This window comes from Zosterops lateralis, assembly GCF_965231275.1.
Source record: "Zosterops lateralis genome assembly, chromosome: 15".
Taxonomy (NCBI): Eukaryota; Metazoa; Chordata; class Aves; order Passeriformes; family Zosteropidae; genus Zosterops; species Zosterops lateralis.
Window position 1 is genome coordinate 884,178 of NC_139775.1, and position 21,522 is coordinate 905,699.

Sequence of the window (21,522 nt, forward strand, 5' to 3'; positions counted from 1 at the left end):
TTTCTCAGACTAGTCATTTGGTGTTAACATCTGTTAAACTCTTGTGCAGTAACACTTACAGCACGACACTAAGACATGCTTCTTGGATTTCTTCTGGTCACACTCACCCTAACTACTGACGCAAGCATTCGGCACACACGGGCACACACACGGAACTCAACATGCAGGAATAGGATACAGTGCTTTTAAAATAAGATGAGAATTCATCACAGCCTCCTGGCAGCCCTCAGAGGCAGCTTTGAGCCCAGCCCCATCCCCATGCCAGCAGCCGTACTGCTGGCAGGACCGGGTACCCTGCTTCTGCCTTCCAGTTCAATCTGTCTCGGGGAGCAGTGGGCGGGGGGTTTGTGACCCCTCCAACATCGGGGTGCAGTTTGGTGCTCTGACATTGTGCTCTGGGGCAGGCTCTGCAGCCTGGGCAGCTCCCTGAATTCCCTCAGACCCTGTTACAGGAGCCTTCTCACTGTACTGCTACAAGCCCCGGGTCCTGCCCAGCTCCCGGAATCTGCAGTGTGGGCTGGTCCCCACCACCAGACCAGGGGGCTCAGAACCCTCAGGCTCAAAAAACCCCAAAGAACTGGCCTGAGGCACAGAGCCATCAGCTCCCATCCCTGGAGTGCCTCTCCCACCCTCCCACTATGGTGAATATTGCTAGAGTATAGGCAGCTCCTCCCTGCCGAGGCAAGGCAGCTATGGAGCTGCTCAGAAGTGATTGCTATTAGATGAAAGGAAATCTGAGCACTGTTCTCTAAAAAATGAAACCTTTGTAGGGTTAAGATCACCTACAGCTATGGCTGACCCTCCTGGGGTGGGAGCTGGAAGCGGCAAGTTAGTGGAGAGCAGAGCAGGGGCTGGGAAGAGCAGGAGTGGGAAACGGGAGCCCTCCCTCCTGGCCGGGGGAAGCTTCTGCTCTGATGAATTCTCGGGCAGGTCCAACACCTCCTCCCCCTGGCAGGAGGAGGGAGCCGGGGCGGCCGTGCGGGAGCGGGGACATGCTGGGCTGGCAGCACTCACGGAAGCAGGGGACGGCCATGCAGGGCAGTGCTGGCTCTGGCAGCTGAAAGGCTGGTGAGGGTGGCACTGCCACTGCCAGGAACCTGCCCTGCTCCTGGTGGAAGGATGGCTCAGGCAAGACGATGACACACATGCCAGAACTCATGGCGGGAGCTATCAGTGCAAAGGTTGCGTGGCTTGTTGTTTGTTAGTCTGTCAATATCAGAAATTGGTGAGGTACCACACCAGAGACAGGGAAAAGTCCTAAAGTGCCAATACAGAGATCTGTACTGTACAGGAGCAGAAGAACAGAGACAGAGAAATTACAGAGGAAAGAGGAATTCAGCTCCCAAACACCAGCTGCGCTCGGAATCCCCCCAGTTTCTGCCACAAGCAGAGAGAGCTCCAAATGCACTGAGGTGCCACAGCCCGGTGTTAACTCCTCCTTTCCAGTCCAAGTTCAGAGGTTACACTGCTGAGAGGAGGACAAGCACTCCAGGGCGTGTTTCTCCACAGCTCTCAGTTGCAGATAATCCCAGAGATCCCGCTGGGAATCAGGAATCAAGTGATGTTCCAGCCAAGCCCCCGGGGCATCCTCCCCAGTCAGAGCTGCTTTGGGGCAGAGAGGTGAAGCAGGTCAGACAGGTGGTAGTGCAAGTATTGCTCAACACGGCCTTGAATATCAGATACTACAGGTTGGACAGAGGGAGCAAGAAGTGAGTTATTTATCAATTTATGAGCACAGCTGAACACTGCAGGTTGACACCACTGTGACTAAGATGAGCCACCACAAATCATTTCTCCCACTCCAAGCTGGAGGAAGATGTGAGTGAGTCAGCAGGAAAAAAGTCTGTCTCTCCCTCCCTCCTTAAACCCAAACAGCACTAGGTAGTTTTTCATCAGAAAACAAGCTCCTGTTTTGAGCACTGCTCCAGAGCAGGATGCTGGGAGCTTTCATCTGCCTGGTGTCACCTGCATTACTCATCTAATTGAGACACCTCTTCCCCCAGGGAATCTCACCTCAGCTTTAGTGTGGAAGTTTGAGTGTGCATGAATCCATCAGGGGGCACCTTGAGTCACTTCAGGAAGCAGCCAATTTGATGGACACGGAGGCCTTTCACCAGCAGACTCAGTTCACAGGAGACAGGAGGGCACAGGTAGGACAGGAAAAGGCTTTGAACATGCTAAAAAGGTGAGCAGCCTCAGAGAAACACTGCTCACCTTCAGCAAAGGCCACACCACACTGCTTCCAGCCACGACTTCAAAACACCATCACAAGCAATCCCTGACCCAAGAAATCCCTCTGGAGTGTACCACGAGGCCAACTTGGCTGAGCCACCACAAACAGCAATAACCTTAAAAATAGCCTTTCTGCTCTGTTGGTTTATACCCCAGAGAGCCCTTTCCAGGGGAGAGGAGGAGGTGGCACAATCCTGAGGCACAGATGCTGGTGCAAAATGACAAGGCTCCCCAAGGAGCCTCCCCGCCTCCAGGACATGGTTTTGGAGGAGTGCAGGTCTCACAGCAAGTTTTAGTGAGGTCTAAGCCACACTGGTGAACTCCAGACTGTACATAGAAACTTCCCGGGCTCAGAAAGAAGATCACATTCATCTCCAAAGCTGCTTCACACTATCACCATAAACAGAAGTTAAAAAAAAAAAAACAACCAAACAACAACAAACCAAAGAACAGATCAGCTCTTGTATGATCTCAGCTGTTCCCACCCCATAGTCAGCATTAAAAAGAATTAAAACCAAGATAAGCTTTCCTAGCAAGACTTCTCTTACTTTGAAGTACCTTGGGAGCAGCTACTGCCACATGGCACCGGGCAGAGCAGCCTGGGCCCAGCATCACCCACAAGACTCCAGAGGGAAGCACTGTGCCTGGGCACAAAGCTTTCAACACTGAAAGGAATGATCTGGGAGTGTCACCACATTGGTGGTACATCCTTTATGGCACACAAGCTTTGAAAGCAAAAGTACCCAGGCTCAGAGAGCAAGAGCAGCACTTCTGCCCCATCCAGAGCCACCCAGGAGCCCCGGGAGAGGTAGTCGGGATGTGACAACAGCTCAGCCAGGAGCAGCATGCAGCAATGCCAGCCCTGTTTTACCACAAACGCCAACTCCTCAACAAAAGAAAAAATAAAATAAAACAAACTATTATGGATACAAGATAAAATCCAGTACATTCATCCCCGATCTCTCCTGAGCACTTGTGCCTCACCAGCCAGGCAGCCTGTGGTACCTGCTGTCTCACAGCACGGCTCCAGCTGAATCACATCGTTTCCCCATCACAAAAAGCACCTAAAAAGAGGGCCCTCACCCTCCTTCAGTTCCCTTCTGTCTTTAAAAAGTCACCCCTGACCTCACACGCTCTGAGGATTCCCAGTCTCCCTCCAGCCCAGCAAATGGGACGTGACAAATGAACAAGGCACAGTGCTCTACATTCACAGCGCCAGAGCCTCGGGGCTGCCAGCCTAGGGACTGCTTCCACCTTCCTGATTTTAACAAAAGCTGGGACAAACTGGGAAACCCTTTCTGCAGAGAAGCACATGTGCTTCCTCTGTGCTCCCACTCACCCAGAGACAACCTATCCTGGGAAGTGCCCAGAAACTCAGAAAGTGCAGGAAGGGACACCATCCACTGTGGGTGTGCACAGACCTGTGAGCTGCCACTCTGCCAGGGGACTCTGAGCTACACTCACACAGACACATCAGTGGATACACACGGCCTTTACGCCTCTGGTCACAGCCCTGGCACTGTGGAAGGGACTGACAGTGCTCAGGGCTCTGGCAGAAGCATGCAGGACTCTGTGTTATATGGGGGAGCTGCACACTCCTCGAGATAGCCCACCTCCCCTCGTGCCATAACCCCCCTGGGATGCTGCCGTGATCCATTTTACCAGTGCCCCTTCTAACATTTACAGAGTGCCCGATGGTTTATGTGATGGAACATCTACACAGGGAACACCCAGAAATCCCAATGACCCGGATTTCTGAGGAGCAGAGACACCAACACCTCAGCCTCTTCCCAATGTGCGAGAGCTACTGCAGGCAGCGGCAATGTCAAGCACGGATGAGCTCTGTCAGACTCTGAGCACGCGGGCACACAGCCTGTGCAAGGCTAGATTTTGTACAAAAAGCTGGGAACGTAGTCAAATCTGAGCAGGGGGTTCCCCCCCTGCCCCGGTTCCTGAATGTAGTGCAGCTTCAGCAGCTCGGCCAAGTACTGCACGATTTTGATATCTTCATTGGAGAGGCCCAGCTGAAGCTTTAGGAAGTTCATCCTGCGGCTCACGACGGATTCCTCCGGTTCCCTTTCGCTGATGGGAAGGTGCAAGTGATGGCAGAAGGTGAAGAGGAAGGCTTTAGAGCATAGCTGGGTGAGGATGCTTTGGACGTGCATGTAGTAGGTGCTGCCACGCTTGATCTGGGTGCGGTGGTCGGCCAGGCGGGCCACCACGGTGCCCTTGTAGAGGGGGCAGCGCAGGGTCTTGCTGTCAGCGTCCAGGATGCTCAGGTAGCGGCTGTACCTGCTCAGGGCGTGCAGCACGTTCACCCCAGCAGGGGACATGGCCCTGCAACAGCAACAGACAGGTCATGCATGGCTGGAGGGCAGACATAATTAGGCAGCAGGGTGTGCCCGTGGTGCCCTGGATCCCCTGTAGTTTCCCTCTGGTTGAGGAGTTGGTGCAAGACCTCAGTGAGAGAATAAAGACTAGTGGGGGACAAATAGGCTCTCCAGCCTGCCAGATCCTGAAGAAACCTTGATTCCCTGGATGCTCACGTGCCCTGATCTGTACTGTGCATGCTACAGCATAAACCGCCACACTTCAGGTCAGCTTCCTCCCCCAGCGACTTGGAGAGGGAGTGATAGGACATCTCTGGTGGACAGACACATCTTACAGCAGCTGGAGGCCTCTTGATGTGACTCAGAAACCCAAAGCAGTCCCCGCTTTCCAAGAGCTCCACATTCCCCTCAAATCACTTTGGGAGGGAGCTGCTCTAAGGTGGTCAAAGCCTCGAGTGGAGCAGAACCTTCTGAATTTGCTAAAAGAGAGAACTGTCCTTAACCCACAACATCCCGTGGCTGAACCTGGCTATTTGTCACTCAAGTGCAAACCCACAGCATGCTCACAAGCACACAATTACCCACCAAGCTTAACCTAATGTTATTGAAATGCAAATTACAAGCCTACGAAAACCCTTCAGCTCCTCCATTCTTTGTAGTGACAGTTGCTGGGCTGAGATACAGCTCCCAGCCTCAAACTGGGAGCCCCAACTGGTGTAGGGGCTGCCCCAGCACCCAGGCAGCACCTGGCCTTAGGAGACACAGGATCCTTCCTGGAATAAATAGTTCAGCTTCTAAATTCCTTCCCAGAGCCCTTCTACAAATGGTTTGTGGAAAGCACCCACATTAAACTGAACACTTAATTAACATTCCACGGAGGAGAGCTGAAATGACTGACACATGTTACAGGCAGCTCTTAAATAAAGATTTCTGTTTATAAAAATTGCACCTAACCACAAACATTGAGCAACGAGTAAACACTTGGGTTTTTTAAAAACCTCCCTGACAGACAGAGAGCTTGTAAGCAGCTGTTGGCAGAGCTGTCATCCTGCCTCACAAGCACGGAAATGAGAGCAAACTCACAGTTCTGGATAATTTCAGCATCCACATCCCCCAGCAATACAATACTCTGCAGCTCAGAAAGCAGGTTTCTGTGTTTTAATTTTCCTGCTGTTTACAAACACTCCTGCAGGAACTATTCCAGGCTCTGAGCACTGTCTGCTACTCTGACTCATGTTTTCCACGCTGGTGACAGCAATGGCCATTCCCTGCCATACCTGCACCCAAAGCACAGAACACATCCTGGAACACACAAAAAAAATTCCTTTTCATAACATCAACAAGGGCAGGGCCCTTGAGCTGAGCAAACACTCTTTGCTAATATGAGCTGTAAAGCCACAGTTCAGGAATGGGTGTTGGGAAGGAGCACTTGTTTTTGGGACAGTTCTCACCCTCAGCAGAGGTTTCCTACAATCCCAACATTGCTCCTGCACAGCTCCAGGGGCCTTTCTTCCTCACCAGCACAGACTGAGGAGCTGCACTCCAATTCTGACCTACAGATCTCATCACCTCTTCAATAGGCTCCACAAGAAAAAACTTTCCCCTCCAGCACAGCATAATTTACCCTAAAATTCTAGCTAGAAATGCGAGAAGAGTTCCAGTAGGAGATGGCAAAGCAGAGCACACAAGGTACTTCAGGAACACTTGTATCAGATCCTCCAGGAACCCAGCAGGACTCAGGTGTTTATTCTCTGCTTTGCCAGGCAAAAACCTCCTGGCCAAGTAACTCACCTGAGGCAGGAAGCAAGTGGCCAGCAGATGTTTTAAACATTAACTCACAAGTGAGGCTGGATACAAAGAGACAAGTCTACTCCTTCTCCAAAATAAACTCCACCAGCAGAAATTCATGGCAGCTCAGTTGCTAATTCAGAGACCTCCCTTGCACACCTGCTGCCCTCTGAGATGGAAGCTCTTACCACACACCTCAACCCTACCAAAGCAAACAGACCCTCGCATTTACCTCTGCAGTCCAATCAACTTCCACTTCTGGAAATCCACCAGGTGCAGCGGGGAGGTGACCCAGTGCTTGACGGGCTTGGCGTAGGCGCCGCAGTTGGGCACGAAGATGGAGAGTGCTGTCACCAGCCTCTTGACCATGGCCTCGTCCTCCCCCAGCACCACCAGGGTCCTCCCGCTGAGCAGGGAGTAGATGGCGGGGTGGGCGAAGGGGTACTGGCGGATGAAGCGCAGCGCGTTCTGCCCCGCCCTCTTCCTGTGCCTGTCCCCGGCCGCGCTGCCCAGGTGGGCGGGAGATGGGGTCCTGTCGGAGCACGTGGAGGCGGCGCTGCTGATGTAGCTCGTGGAGTCCGAGCACTCGTCCAGGCTGCTCTTACTCACCTCCCTGCCGCCCGACAGGTAGCGAGAGTCGAGCTCGTAGGGCAGCAGCCCCGCCGAGAGGCCATCGTGGGAGGGGAAGCCCCCGTGCAGCCCCTGCTCAGCCGGTCGGTACGGCTGCGGCGGGATCCGCACCACGCCGTCCTCCTCACACGGCTTCTGTCCCAGTTCGGGCAGGGGCTCCAGGAAGTTGGGACTCTCCTTCCTGATACAGCAGGCGGCATCCACCTGCACTAAGCTCTCCTGCTTCGAGGCGTCATCCTGCCCGTCATCGGCGCCCGGGTTGGCTCTGGGGGCGAAGCGAAGGCCTCCCTCGTCGTCATCTGCATAGGGCTCCTCGTTAATGGCACTTGGGTAGCTCGCTTTGAAATCCTCCGGGATGAGGGACTCGGAGGGACACGTGCTGAGCACCTCGATGCTGTCCTCGCTGACCGTGCGCCGGCTGCCCACCTTGCTGCGGCCTGCCTGGGGGCTGGGCATGACGGGCAGGCTGGCCTGACTCTCTGACTTGGTCAGCCCAGAGCCCGACTTCTCCGTGCCCAGCACCTCGATGCTCTCCCCGCTGCTGATGCTGCCTTTGATATCTGCATCCAGGTAGTCCAGGTTCTCCTGGTGCTCAGACATCACAGACTCGGACATTTTGGGTTCTTCAGAGTCCTCCATTTCCTGCTCCATCTTGATGGGCACGCACTCCACGCTGGACTTGTAGGAGCCCAGGCTGATGACCACTTTAGGAGCGAGGGACTCTTCCGAGCACTTTTCATCTATGGCATCTTGGCCAAGCCCCTGGCAGCCTCTGTACTGTTTTTCAGGAGGTTTTTCATCCAGGAAAGACACGTCCTCAAAGAGGAAGTTGGTGACACTCTGCTGCTTAAGGAGAGCCCGGCTGATCTGCTCTGTCAGGAGGTAACACACATCACCTCGAAAAGTCCTCTCAATATGGTGCAACTGGTCAAGGGTCTGGGTGAAAAAATAAACATCACAGAGTTCCTCCAGTGTCTTCAGCTTCTTGTCAAAGCACTTGGCAGACTTGGCTTTGATGAGTTTGGGGGTGTAGGATGGCACGTGGGTGTAAAGGGGAGTTTCCCCGGGCTCAGTGGGGTTAGAGGCAGCCAGGTCCTGATCGTTGCCCACGTCAGCCCGGTCAAGGGCACACTCTGGCTCATAGGGGTGGAATTCAGAGTCCTTCAGCTTCCTGTAGGGATATGACCGGATTTGCCTCAGCAGGTCTTGGTGCTCGATGATTGACTTTTCCACACTGGCCAGCTCATTGGCCTTCTCAATGGCCTGGGTGGTGTAATACCCCTTGTCGTTGGCTTTCTTCTGTTGCTCAGTCTCGTTGTGCAGGACAGTCCTGGTGTAGTCGAGGTCTTTCAGTTTCTTTTCCAGTTCGTTGGCAAAAGCTTTCCGGTTCCCTGTCTTCAGGCATTCAGACGCTTTGGAGAACTCGGTGGAGAGTTCCTGAAACTGCTGCATGATTTTGTGCTCGTCAGCAGAAATATAGGCCATGCAGAAGGGCCTCACAAAGCCCCTGGCTTCCAGGTCATACAGGGTCAAGTGGTGCACGTAGGCAAAGGCCCCTTCCTTGGAGTCCCCCAGCACCACCTTGGAATCCTCCACAAAGTTCAGCTTCGGGTAGGCAGAGCCGGGTGGGTGCCCCACAAAGGATGCCTGGTAATCCACAGACATGATCCGCAGGGAAAAATAATTGAGATCGAAGGTGCCCGACACCTTGGCGTCATCGGGGATGGTCAGGAGGGGCTGGGGCCCCACTTGCTCCGAGAACTCGGAGATGAGGATGAAGTCCCGGGTGAACTTGGAGCCGGCGACCTTGGCCCAGGGGTTGGCGCCCTGGCCGGAGAAAGGGAACAGCGGCACCGAGTACTCCTCGGGCAGGGGCGGCTCGCGGTACAGATCATCCTCCAGCTCCTCCTCCCTGGTGAAGGCCACCACATCAGGGGCGCTGATCATATTTCCCGCAGGACGGAACCGACATGGAGCAGCGACGCGCCCCCGGTCCCCCCGCCACCGCCGGGCCCCGCGGGAGGCACCGGCGCAGCCCCGGCCCGGCCCCGCCGCAGCCGCAGCCCCGTGTCCCCCTCACGCCGCCGCCATGGCCGGAGCCGCCGCCTCCTCACGGCCCCGCAGCCATCTTGGAGTCACATGACGCGCTGCCTCCGACCCCGCCGGCAGGAAGCGATGCCGCCGCCTCGTCCTCTTTCTCAGCTGGAGTTTTATATTTTTACCGTCGCCGCCCTTTGTCGTTACCAACCCCGGAACGGGTTCGGCGACGGTGGGAAAGAGGAAAAACCGAGGCGGAGCGGCAGTGGACGCTTTGGGGTGCCGCGGGGCATCTCGGGAGTTATAGTTCCGTGCCGCCGCGGCGGCTGCGCTTTACGGCAGGACGTGACGGTGAGGGGGAGCGACAGCGGAGCGCGGGAGACCAGGGAGGTGAGGGGGGACGGGGGCAAAAGGGCGAAAGGAAAGGGAAAGATCTGCCCCAGGTAAGAGACAGCCTGAGGGGGGATCAGGAGTGGTGAGAGGGCTGCGCTGTCCCAGGTGAAGGAGAGCCTGAGGGGAGATCAGGGGTGGTGTTGAGGGGGCTGCGCTGCCCCAGGTGAAGGAGAGCCCCAGGGGAATCAGGGGTAGTGGTGAAGGGGTTGTGCTGCCCCAAGTGAGGGACAGCCCAGGGGGGGATCGAGGTGGTGAAGGGGCTGCGCTGCGTCAGGTGAGGGACAGCCCGAGGGGACATCAGGGGTGGTGAAGGGGCTGCGCTGCCCCGGCCGTGTGGGAGAGGGCAGCCCCAGCAGGGCAGGAGAGAGCCGAGGGACAGGCTGCGGGACCCCCCGAAAGCTGTGCCTGCAGCGAGGTGACGCCTTCTCCATCCCCGCGCGGCGCCGAGGGGCTGCCCTGAGCCTCCGGGGGTGGCCGAGCGGTGACACTGGCTGTCCCTGCATCCCGGCAGGGTCCAGCCCCGGGACGCGGAGCAGCAGCATGCCCTGGCCTCACCTCCTGGCATGAACCTCTACGTGCGGCTGTTTACCAGGGGCAGGATGCTGCCCCAGCCCTGGCGCTTCTTCTCGCGGGCCGCGGAGGACGTGGCGCTGCAGAGGATCCGCAAGGTCCTGTGCGTGGCGGAGAAGAACGATGCTGCCCGAGGGATCGCCGAGTTGCTCTCCAACAGCAGGATGCGGCGGGTAGGAACGCCTCACATCGTGCTGCTGCTCCCTGGTGGCTTAGCTGGCTGGGGAAGATCCCTGTGGTCTGTGGCAGGCCCAGCGCTCTCGGCAGAGCTTGGCATGGACACTTCACATCAGCACTGTTTTTGTCCCTGAACACACGAGGGTACAAGAATGGCTTTGTTCTGTGGACAAACACCACTTGCCCAAATGTATTTGGGAGCCTCAGGTCCTTGTGGTTTGAGTCCTGTGGGAATTCAGCTCCTTCAGCTCCTTCCCCAGGCACTGAGCTCCATGGTGAGGGCTCCCGGGGTCATTCCTGGATTAGCAGTGTGTGACAAGGGCTTCAGGAGCTGACACCATCCATTGGCATGCATTTCCTGTCTAAAAGCACTACTTCTGCAGCATCAGCAATTGTCAGGTGTTTACTGGAGGTCACCAAATAAAGCAAAAACAGGCTGTGGTTTGGAGAAGAAAAATCCAAGTATTTCTGTTCTCTGCTGCTCTGGTAACAGTTTGCATAATCACTTGCTGTTTCCGAACTAAGGTCCTAGACCAGAATCAGGGAATCACTGAGGTTGAAAAAGACCTCTGAGATTATTGATTATCCAACCTGTGATCCCCACCTTGGCACCCAGACCAGAGCACTGGGTACCACATCCAGTTGTTCCTTGAACACCTCCAGGCCTGGTGACTCCACCACCTCCCTGGGCACTTCCAATGCTTGATAACCCTTTCAATGAAGAAATTATTCCTATTGTCCAACTGAACCTTCCCTGGGACAGCCTGAGGCTGTTTCCTTTCATCTTGTCACTTGGGAAAAGAGGCTGACCCCCATGTGCCTCCAACCTCCTGTATCTGAATAAAAGGTGTTATTGAGAACCTGGGTACTGACAGTCCCAGTCAAGACATCATCCTGCTTCTGCAAAAAAAGCAGCAAAAACACAATGTAGAAACTTCCATGAGTCCCAGTTTGGTGGGAGGTAGCCTTGAGGACAGTACTTGTCACTTGGAACAAGATTGTCAGGAGTTTGTGAGCATTGGCCAGCCCCATTAAATAAATCAGTTCCTCATTATTCATGGGGAGATAACCCTGGAACCACCTTCAGGAATGGTTTAAAATCCTCTTACCTTGGAAATTACCATTTCAGTGTCTCCATAAATGATACAGGAGATTTCCATCCCCTTGCAATTCCCATTAGCTCCAGTACCTGGTTTTCCTTTGCCAGGTGCCTCTTGTGCTCCATCCCAGTGTGGACAAAGTGAGGCTGGATTGATTTGTTTCCTCTTAAAAAATTAAAAAATTAAAAAAAAAAAAAAAAAAGAATTTGTGTCCTGTTAAAAGCCAGAAACTCAAGAATTCTCCTTTTCCTTCCAGCGAGAGGGTTTTTCCAAGTTCAACAAGATTTATGAATATGACTACCAGATATTTGGCCAGGTAAGAGTTTTCTCTCAATCTGCTGCTGGATTATTGAAGTAAAAATACTAATTAATAAAAGCCATTTGTCAGGAGTTACAAAACACAGCTCCAGCCGTGGACATGTTCTGCCTAAAGGTGAGGAAAGGTCAGATGTTTTCTTGTTTCAACCACCTGCTTTGTTGCTCTGAATCTTTTAACTCTCTGGTTTTATGTCAGTCAAAAATACATTGCTCTTTAGAATTGGGAGCTTCCTACAAAAATTGAGGGTAAGGCCGTGGATAGAACTTCTAATGATGTATTAGTTTTAGTTGTCCTGTCCCTGGAAGTGTTCCAGGCCAGGTTGGATGGGGCTTGGAGCAGCGTGGGACAGTGGAAGGTGTCCCTGCCCTTGTTAGGGGGTGGCCCTGGATGGTCTTTAAGGTCTCTCCCAACCCAAACCAGTCTGGGATTAACAGGAGAAAAGTGTCACTAATCGTGTAAATGGAGAACTAAAGGGAGATTTTGGGGCTGTGGGTAGTTTTTGGTGAGTGACGGGCACTGATTTCCTTGCTCTGTCTCTTGCAGAACGTTACCATGGTGATGACATCCGTGTCAGGACATTTACTGGCTCATGACTTTATCATGCCCTTTCGCAAATGGTTGGTACCTCGTGCCCCTGGCAGGAAGGGCTCTGTCACCTCCTGCCCCTCACAGGAGGGGCCTGTCACCTCCTGCTCTCATCCTTGACACTGCAGGCACCTCCTTGGGACACTGCAAGCTCAAAGACAAGGGCAGGGAGGGATTTGGATGCAGAGCAGGGTGATGAGTTCCAAATTTTATAGAAAATAGCCAAAATATTGTTTCAAATTCCTGTCTTCAGAGTGCTAAAATCCCCTGAAGACATAATGCTGGTTAAAATACAACAAGGCAGACACAGGGAATTAAACTGGTTCCAAAATGAGATGGGTTTGTGTTCTTTGTTCAGCTAGGAGCTGTTCTGGGAAGCAAGATGCTTTCTCTGCCTTACCTCCTTTTGTACTGGGGGCTACAAATAGGAGATGCTGCTTGTTGCCTTCCAGATTTGCTGTTTTCTCTGGCTGGTTTTTAATTTTGTTGCTTTTAAATGTTACTCAGCATTTGACGTGAACACTCTTTTGTCTGAAACAGGGCCTGTGAAAAAATACATTCATTCTAGTACTTAGCACCAGTTAGTGTCTCACAAATGGTGTTTTAGTTTGTGATGCACACACGTTTCTCCTCTGTTTTCCAGGCATAGCTGCAACCCTTTAGCTCTTTTTGATGCTGAAATTGAGAAGTATTGCCCTGAAAATTACCTGGATATCAAGGTACATAATGGTTAAGATTTTGAAACTGAGCTCCGGGTTCAATAAATTTGGTTAAAAAAATTTGGTTCAACAAATATTGTCCCGGACAGAAGGATGATCTTACCTTTGTCCTTAACATCCAAATTTCTGCAGTTTAGCAGATTCCTCCTACATTTCCTAAGACTATATGTGCTGTTCATTTGTGACACTGAAACTTTTTCATGTACAAGTAGTGCAGTGAAGGAACAGCTAAAAATAGAAATGTTTTTTTCCAACAAGGTGGAATTGATGATTGTGTCTCAGTTTTACAGAAAAAGACATTTTTAGAAAACAGATTGTGGTACAACCTGCTCCAAGCCAAACTTTTTAACAGAATTAGATGTAAATAAATGACTCAATTCTTTCGAAAGCTGCCTGATCTCCCGAGACACACAATTACAAAATGTTATTGCAACAACCCATCTCCATGGATACACATTGCATTTCATGTTCAGTGAGTCATTCTGCAATGAAATGGCAGAGCAAGTGGCCTGGAATGTTCTCCCTGTGTTGTTTTTCTCCTTTCAGAGAACCCTTGAACGAGAAATCCAGCAGTGCCAAGCCCTGGTGATCTGGACTGACTGTGATCGAGAGGGAGAGAACATTGGCTTTGAGATCATCCACGTGTGCAAAGCTGGTGTGTAGAGCATCTTCATCAGTCTGACTTCCATTAATTAAGGTTTAACAACTCCATTAGCAGAGGCAAATTCTCAATTTTATTGTGTCCTGGTTAAATGCTGGCTAGTTCTAATAAATATGTGTCTGTGACAGACTGGAAATGCATCCAGCTGTTGGAAAACTGTAGCATCAGTTGACAGCGTGCTCTCTCAATAGCTGTTTATTAGTAGCTCCTTTCTGTTGGTGTTTGAGTCACTGTGATTTCTCTCCTGTGTGTCTGTGGCAGTAAAGCCAAACCTGCAGGTTTTCCGAGCCCGTTTCTCCGAGATCACACTCCATGCTGTCAGATCAGCCTGTGAGAACCTCACCCAGCCCGACCAAAAAACCAGTGATGCCGTCGACGTCAGGCAGGAGCTGGACCTCAGGATAGGCACGTAAACATCTGTTACTGTAACCTCAACACAAGGCAGAAGTACCCTCTGTAGTCTCATAAACGTGATTTTTAGATCAGATACGACTAAATGACATCTTAGGTTTTACTGGAAATGTGCTCTTTGAATCAGAGAATCAACTCCCAAGATTGAATCCAACTGTGACTGATCCTCTCCTTGTAAACCAGAGCAGAGCACTGAATGCCACATCCACTTGTTTATTGAACGTCTCCATGGGTGATGACTCCACCACCTCCCTGGGTAGTCCATTCCAATGTTTAAAAGCCTCTTCTATGAAGAAATTCCTCTTGAAAAGAGGAAGTTTCTCCTTGAAGCAAATATTAAGTTTATAGCTCATGCAACACTCACAAGCTTCTTCAACTGAGTATTAAACAGGGTAAAATTAATGCTCAGAATATTAAAAGGATCTGAAGTGCTGTGATTATCATTCAACATCATTGTATTCAATTGTGGTGCCCATTTTGTTTCCTCAGGTGCTGCCTTCACCAGATTCCAGACTCTGAGGCTGCGCAAGATCTTCCCTGATATTTTAGCAGATCAGCTGATCAGCTATGGCAGCTGCCAGTTCCCAACACTGGGATTTGTAGTTGAACGCTTTAAAGCCATCCAGGCCTTTGTTCCTGAAGCCTTCTACAAAATAAAAGGTATGTTTAGAGAAACACAGTCCTGGGCTCCATCTTTGAGGGTTTGATGTGGACAGAAAGGAAAAACATTGGAGGAACTAACACAAAACGCTGCAGAAGTGGTTTCCTCTTCCTCTGCCACGACCACTGAGCGGAGCTGGAAGGTTTCCAAGTTCCTTTGTGGTATTTCCATTTTGTGGTTCCTCTGTCAGCTAGCTCTGTTGTCCTTCACAGTGACTCACGACCATGAAGATGGCAGCGTGGTCTTCAACTGGAAGAGGAACCGGCTCTTCAGTCACACAGCGTGCCTGGTCCTTTACCAGATGTGTATGGAGGTAGGAAAACTTGTAAATAGTTGCATCATCCAGATTCAGCCAAACATTCCTTGTATCTGTCTTGTTCAAGACATTTAAAGAACAGTTTGTATAAACTCCTAAAGGAGATGTGGGTTTTGCTTACTCTGTTTAGGATCCGGTAGCGACTGTTGTTGATGTTGTGAGCAAGCCAAAGAGCAAATGGAGGCCCCTGCCCCTGGACACTGTGGTATGTTGGAACTCTGGGAAGGGTTTCTCTGGAAAGAGCTTTGAACAGATGTTTTACTCACTGGTCTGAATTATCCAGTAATACTTTTGGGTTTTTTGGCTCTTCCCAATGCAGGAACTGGAAAAATTGGCTTCCCGCAAACTGAAAATAAATGCAAAGGAAACAATGACAATAGCAGAAAAACTCTATACTAAAGGGTAAGAAAGCAAGACTTGGCTTGGTCAACTGAATTCTTTTAAAACTAAATGGCCTTTTGTTCAAAATGGGAAACATCTTGGAGCAACTCTCAAAGTGCTCTCCTGTCTTTCTTCCTAAGGTTCATTAGTTACCCTAGAACTGAGACCAACATTTTCCCCAAGGAGTTGAACCTCTCTGCCTTGGTAGAACAGCAAACACAGGACCCGAACTGGGGAGAGTTTGCACAGAGGATTTTGGATCAGGGTGGGCCAACCCCTCGGAGTGGAAACAAATCTGATCAGGCTCACCCTCCCATTCACCCCACAAAATACACCAGCAATCTGCAGGTGGGCATAACCAGAGGGAACTGGATGGGTTGTGTTGCTTGATAAATAAAAGTCTTAACGTGGTCATTAGCACAAAATCCTCACCCGAGATCCCCCTGGTTTTGTGATGTCTTGTTCACCTGGGAGGACACTTACCTTCCTCAGGGCAATGAGCAGAGACTCTATGAGTTCATCGTGCGCCACTTCTTGGCTTGCTGCTCTCAAGATGCCAAAGGACAGGAGACAACTGTGGAGATCAACATTGCCAACGAGCAGTTCATTGCGCAAGGACTCATGATCCTGGCCCGAAATTACCTGGAAGTGTATCCTTATGACAAGTGGAGTGATAAGGTAATCCCCTTGAGTTACATAAGTGGAAGAGGCTAAAGTAGCACTTCACTGCCAACTTCGGACCTCTCTGCAAAACATTTTTTGACTATTTCTGGCTGTTTCACTCAGAGCCTTTCTCCTGAGTGAATGGACCAGGAAGCAGTTTCAAAGAGATTCTCCTTCCCTTCAGGTTATCCCGCTGTATCAGAAAGGGTCTCGCTTTCAGCCCACCATGGTGGAGATGGTGGATGGGGAAACCAGTCCTCCCTTGCTCCTCACAGAAGCAGATCTCATTGCTCTCATGGAGAAACATGGCATTGGTCAGTATTGGGCAGCGTGGCCTCTTGCTCTTGGCAGAGGGAATTCTTCATAGGGAATTAGCCAAATGTTGCTGCAGATAAGAAGCCACTTAAATGTGCAGAATAAAGAGATATAGAGGGCAAAGTCTAAACATCCTCAGGAACCTGCAGGGTTCCTTCAGTACCCGGGGGATGGGCAGTTCCATGTCCAGGGTGTGTCACCAGCACCTTGCTGGCCTCAGTCCCAGTGGGGCAGGAGGGCAGTGCTGCTCCTCACCGTAGGTTGTGTCCTTGTCCCTGGGCACAGGGGAAATCACTTCTTGGCTCCTGATTTGGCTGCCATGTCTCTGTTTGCAGGGACTGATGCCACCCATGCCGAGCACATCGAGACGATCAAGACGCGGATGTACGTGGGGCTCACGGCAGATCAGCGCTTCTTGCCCGGCCAGCTGGGCATGGGGCTGGTGGAAGGTGAGGCCAGAGCCCTTACAGAGATGGCAGAGTCCTTAATTTCTCCTTCCTTTTGCTTACCATTCCACATATTCCTCAGGCTATGATTCCATGGGCTACGAGATGTCCAAGCCTGACCTTCGAGCTGAGCTGGAGGCTGATCTAAAACTGATCTGTGAGGGGAAGAAAGACAAATCTGTAGTGTTGCAACAGCAAGTCCAAAAGTACAAGCAAGTCTTCATTGAAGCTGTAGCCAGAGCCAACAAGTGAGTACTGTCTTTGCTCTCTTCCTTTTGCTTTGCTCTGCTGGGAGGTGCTGGCTGCTCATCTGGGACTCAGCCTGGAGTGGGGGATCCTGTCACACTGTTTCCCTGGAATGAGGGATCCTATCACACTGTTTCCTTGGAGCTCTGGCCCCTGTTTAGGCATTTGCACGGGAAAGTATGACTTGCAGCCTGGCACACTGTCAGAAGTTCCTCCCAGCTAAGGGTTTAAACCAGGATGAGCAGTTAAGATTAAATTTGGGGATGGCAGCGTGCACTGACCTCTGATGTTGTACCCACACCTTTCCTGTTCCAAAAATGTGGTGCTGAGTCAATGTGCTCGTGGAGAAGCTCAGAGGGGCTGTGTGGGGGGCAGCTGGGCTCTGAGTCACTGCAGCACCTGATTGCTCCTTGCAGAGACACCCAGGATGCTCTGCTCATTTTTTTACAGGTTGGACCAGGCCCTGGCTCAGTATCTGGGAGAAGCTGCAGAAATTCCAGAGCAGGATGAGGTGTACCCAGCAATGCCCGTTTCTGTTCGGAAATGTCCCCAGTGCAACAGTGACATGGTCCTGAAGACCAGGAAGAATGGCGGGTTGGTGGCCTTCCCACTTGTAGCTTCCTGTGTTGGTTTGTGTTTCTCCAGGCTTTCATTTACCTCCTTTGGTAAAAGCTTGGAAATCTTGGGCTGCAGCTCACTGACTCCACCAGCTACATGAGCTGTGTGGACTCAGCTCAATCTCTTCTCAAGTAGGTATTTCCCCTGTAAAATTGCAGTTTTGACAGTTTCTGATGGCTGGGAACACAGGAGAATGGATCCCCAACTGTCTTGAGTTTGCCTTTTCCTCATTCAGTGTCTTTGTCCCATGGCAGGTTCTACCTCAGCTGCATGAGCTATCCAGCCTGTAAAACTGCAGTCTGGTTCCCTGATTTTGTGCTGGATGTGACCAGGGACGAGAGCATCTGTGATGTGTGTAAACCCCATCCAGTTCACAGGTAGGTCATGCCAGTTATCCCGTTTTGGACATGGGGGCAGAGACTTCATGGGCTAGGCTGGGCAACTGTTTTCCATTCCAGTCTTGAAAAGCTGGAGTAGCACTTGGCTTGGGGATGGAAAGAGGAGAGGCTGGGGAAATCAGCCTCTGTATAGCAGGATCAAAACAACAAATAAAAGTTCAAGTATATATTTTCACGGAAGGAGTGATTAAATACTGGAATAGTGATTAAAGACTGGAATAGTCTGCCTGGGGAGGTGGTGGAGTCACCATCCCTGGATGTTCTTAAAAAAAGACTGGATGTGGCACTTGATGCCATGATGTGGTTGAGGTGTTAGGGCTGGGTTGGACTCGATGATTTTGAAGGTCTTTTCCAACCTACACATTCTGGGATTTGTGAAATTGAGGTCTGTTGGTGAGAAACTGGGAGACTTTGACTCTTCCTTTCCTCGCAGACTGAAGTTTAAATTCAAGAAAGGCAGTGTTCCCCCTGTGATGCCCCTGGAATTCATTGGCTGCATTGGAGGCTGTGATGAGATGCTGAAAGAGCTTTTGGACCTCAAATACCTGCACAGATCATCCCAACCTGCATCGTCCACCACTCAGCCAGGGCATCACCTGCAGGCCAACCACTCACTGAACAGAGCCAGCACTGAGGCCAGGCAAGCCAGGGGGACCTCAAACCTGTCACGGGGCCATCTGCTCTCCATCAACTCCTCCAGGACCCCCAGGGCTGCTCCTCCAGCTGCCGCAGACGATTGGAATGCTGTGGTGTGCAACTGTGGGAGCGAGGCGCTGCTGCTGACCGTGCGCAAGGACGGCCCCAACAAGGGCCGCCAGTTCTACAAGTGCAGCTCCGGCGCCTGCAACTTCTTCCTCTGGGCTGATGAGCAGCCACAGGACAGGGGCTCTGCAGCTCCACGCAGCTCCACGTGGCTCCAGCCCGCTGCTGGAAGAGCCCCAGCGGGATTCCAGCGCCCAGGAGGAGGGAGGGAGCCCTCGGGAGGCAGCGGTTTGGACGCTGGAGGTGGCGCGGTGTGCCGGTGCGACCAGCCCGCCGTGACACGCACCGTGCAGAAGGACGGGCCCAACAAGGGCAGGCAGTTCCACACCTGCCCCAAGCCCCGGGAGCAGCAGTGCGGCTTCTTCCAGTGGGCAGATGAGAACGTGGCACCAGGTACGGCTGGGCTGGGGGCAGACACAAGAGCTGCAGGCTCTTCTTAAGCTGAACAGAACGAGGAGCTGCTGGAGAGGGTCCAGGGGAGGCCATAAAGGTGGTGAGGGCTCTGGAGTATCTCTCTGATGAGGAAAGATTGAAGGAGCCGGGCCTGTTTAGTCTAGAGAAGAACAGACTGAGAGGGGATCTCATTAATACATGTAAATATCTCAAAGGTGAGTGCAAGCAGGATGGTGCCAGACTTTTTTTGGTGATGCTCAGGGACAGGATGAGGAGCAATGACCAGAAACTAAAACACAAGAAGTTTGACCTCAACATGAGCAAGAACTTCTTTACATTAAAGGTGGCATTAAAGGTGAACTTCTTTACATTAAAGCTCTGGAACAGCTGCCCAGGGAGGTGATAGAGTGTCCCTCTCTGGAGACATTCAAACCCACCTGGCATGCCAGGGAGACTGTGCTGCTCCCTCTGCCCTAGTTTAGGGGTACAGGGAACGGGCAAGTCATTCTGCAGCTTTGATCAGAGATCTGTGTGGAAAGATGCTGAAAACAAAAATAATGAGAAAATAAGGATGCAAAAGAGAGAGAACTGACAAAAAGGACATAACCAGGTACAGAGGGAGAGATGTGGTCTGTGAGAGATCCTCCTTTTCCTCAGACATTGGAGCCTAAAGGGGTAAAATCAAGTTTTCAAAGCTACTTAAACCCCAAGTTTTTCTGTGTCATGTTTTGTTTCTGCTTCAGCTGCAGACCAGAGCATGCAAGCAGGTGGAGCAGCTTCCCCTGTGCTGCTCCCACAGGTCTCTATGCTGCAAGACAAATGAGTAACACTTCATTGTTCAGACAAGTGTGAAGCAAATGCAGGTTCAGGAATAACCTGAGAATCCTTGATCTGCTATTTTGAACTTAGGTTGTGTTTCTCACCTGTTTATGTTTTCAAAGATCCTTAAATTCAAGTTGTTTATCTCTAGGCCCTTCTGGAGATGAATCTTTGAGCCACTTTGGCAGCAATGGATACTCCAGAGGGTTGGGAAGCAAGGCCAAGAGACCAGGCAATGTCACCTCTGGATCTGCTGCCAAGAAACCACGGACCTGCAGCATTTGCCACCAGCCTGGGCACACAAGGAAAAACTGCCCTCAGAACCACTGAGCTGGGCTGGACCTCTGCAAGGGCCAGGGTTGTGAACTGCTGCAGGGGCCACCTCTGCCTCTGGACTCTGGGAAAAAGTCCCTTGAGTGTTTTTTGGAGGGTTGCAGGGCTGCTCCTGCCAAGAGATGCCGTTTGTTACAGCATGGGTTCAACCAGCTTGGAAAAGTGGTTCCACTACCAGCTTTTGTTTCGAGCTGCTCTTCTGCTGAGCAGATTGGGAAAGTCTGAACATTTCAAGGAAGCACTTGGAAGCAGAAAAGTGCTTTTGTGGAGAAAACTGCACTGGATTGTCCCCCTGCACCATCCTGGTGGTTCTTCCTGGCCTTTCCATGCAGGGAAGAGCTGGATGAGGGCCACCAGGACAGACACCAGGGCTGCTGAGCTCTGCTCAGTCCCTGCCTTTCCACAGTGTGGAATTTAAGTTCCCTTTTAAGTTGATGTTACCTGAGCATCATTCCCCTTTTTTTGTCATCCTTACCTGGGTTGTCCCTGCCAGTGAAGGAGGGTCAGGGGCAGAGGAGTTGGATCTGGTGCTTGCCCTGGGAAGGAGCTCAGCTGCAGTGCTCAGGAAAAGCCTTCATTTTAGATGGTTCCTGAATTTGAAGGCGAGTTCTTCCTCAAACTTTGAGACATGCCTTTGTGATGCTGCTAGCTGATGAAAGTTATTTTGTCAAACCAATGAGTTTCTTATTAAATATTATTTAATTTTTAAATTTAAAATGGTGTGCAGTGACACCTTAACTTTGCCTAATTATTTCTTCCTACATAAAACAGTGAAGCTTTTACTGTAAAAGCATCCAGCCAGATCTTGCTCATTCCAATCGCTGAAACAATACAGGAGCTTTCTTGGCAGAAACTCCCCACAGTAATTTAGAAGTGAGCTACAAAGAGATGGGAAAAGTGGTTTTTATCTCACCAGCTGCATCTGCTGACCCGGGACAGACAGACAGAGCTGGCTGAGCTGAAGAGAAGCTCTGTTTTCCTGTTCTGAGTTCAGACTGAACTCCCTGGGAAGCCAGGCTGCCTCTTCCCTCGCTGTTGGGGCTTCCTTTGTTCATCAAAGAAGAGAGATCTGCAGGATTCCTGTGTGCTCTGTGCCAGGACCTCCAGTGCTGCTCAGGATCCTGCTCCTGGGCAATTCCTGGGATCAGCAAGGAGGGGACAGGCAGGAGGCTGGAGCACTTGGAGGGCAGCTGGAAGCTGAGCCCACAACAGCACAGGT

General features: G+C 51.5%; 2 protein-coding genes across 3 annotated transcripts; one reads left to right on the forward strand and one right to left on the reverse strand.

Moving 5' to 3' along the window:
* Positions 1-2,752: 2,752 nt before the first annotated feature.
* On the reverse strand, positions 2,753-8,995 carry SMCR8 (SMCR8-C9orf72 complex subunit). The gene is made up of 2 exons (XM_083872202.1): positions 6,583-8,995; positions 2,753-4,569 (listed from the first exon to the last, which is right to left on the reverse strand). Exons 1-2 carry the CDS (start codon positions 8,925-8,927, stop codon positions 4,116-4,118), a joined length of 2,799 nt encoding a protein of 932 aa, XP_083728328.1. The 5' UTR covers positions 8,928-8,995; the 3' UTR covers positions 2,753-4,115.
* Positions 8,996-9,372: 377 nt separating this feature from the next.
* TOP3A (DNA topoisomerase III alpha) lies at positions 9,373-20,993 on the forward strand. Of its 2 annotated transcripts, none has more exons than XM_083872322.1 (20): positions 9,373-9,407; positions 9,922-10,153; positions 11,514-11,573; positions 12,120-12,193; positions 12,805-12,880; positions 13,427-13,535; positions 13,803-13,946; positions 14,442-14,612; positions 14,826-14,926; positions 15,060-15,134; positions 15,249-15,331; positions 15,451-15,658; positions 15,803-15,988; positions 16,158-16,287; positions 16,624-16,737; positions 16,817-16,982; positions 17,431-17,574; positions 17,853-17,975; positions 18,430-19,151; positions 20,122-20,993. In XM_083872322.1, exons 2-20 carry the CDS (start codon positions 9,974-9,976, stop codon positions 20,298-20,300), a joined length of 3,045 nt encoding a protein of 1,014 aa, XP_083728448.1. In that variant the 5' UTR covers positions 9,373-9,407; positions 9,922-9,973; the 3' UTR covers positions 20,301-20,993. The 2 variants fall into 2 exon arrangements, with proteins under 2 accessions (XP_083728448.1, XP_083728447.1); XM_083872321.1 differs by having other exon boundaries at positions 9,375-9,460.
* The last annotated feature ends 529 nt before the right edge of the window (positions 20,994-21,522 follow it).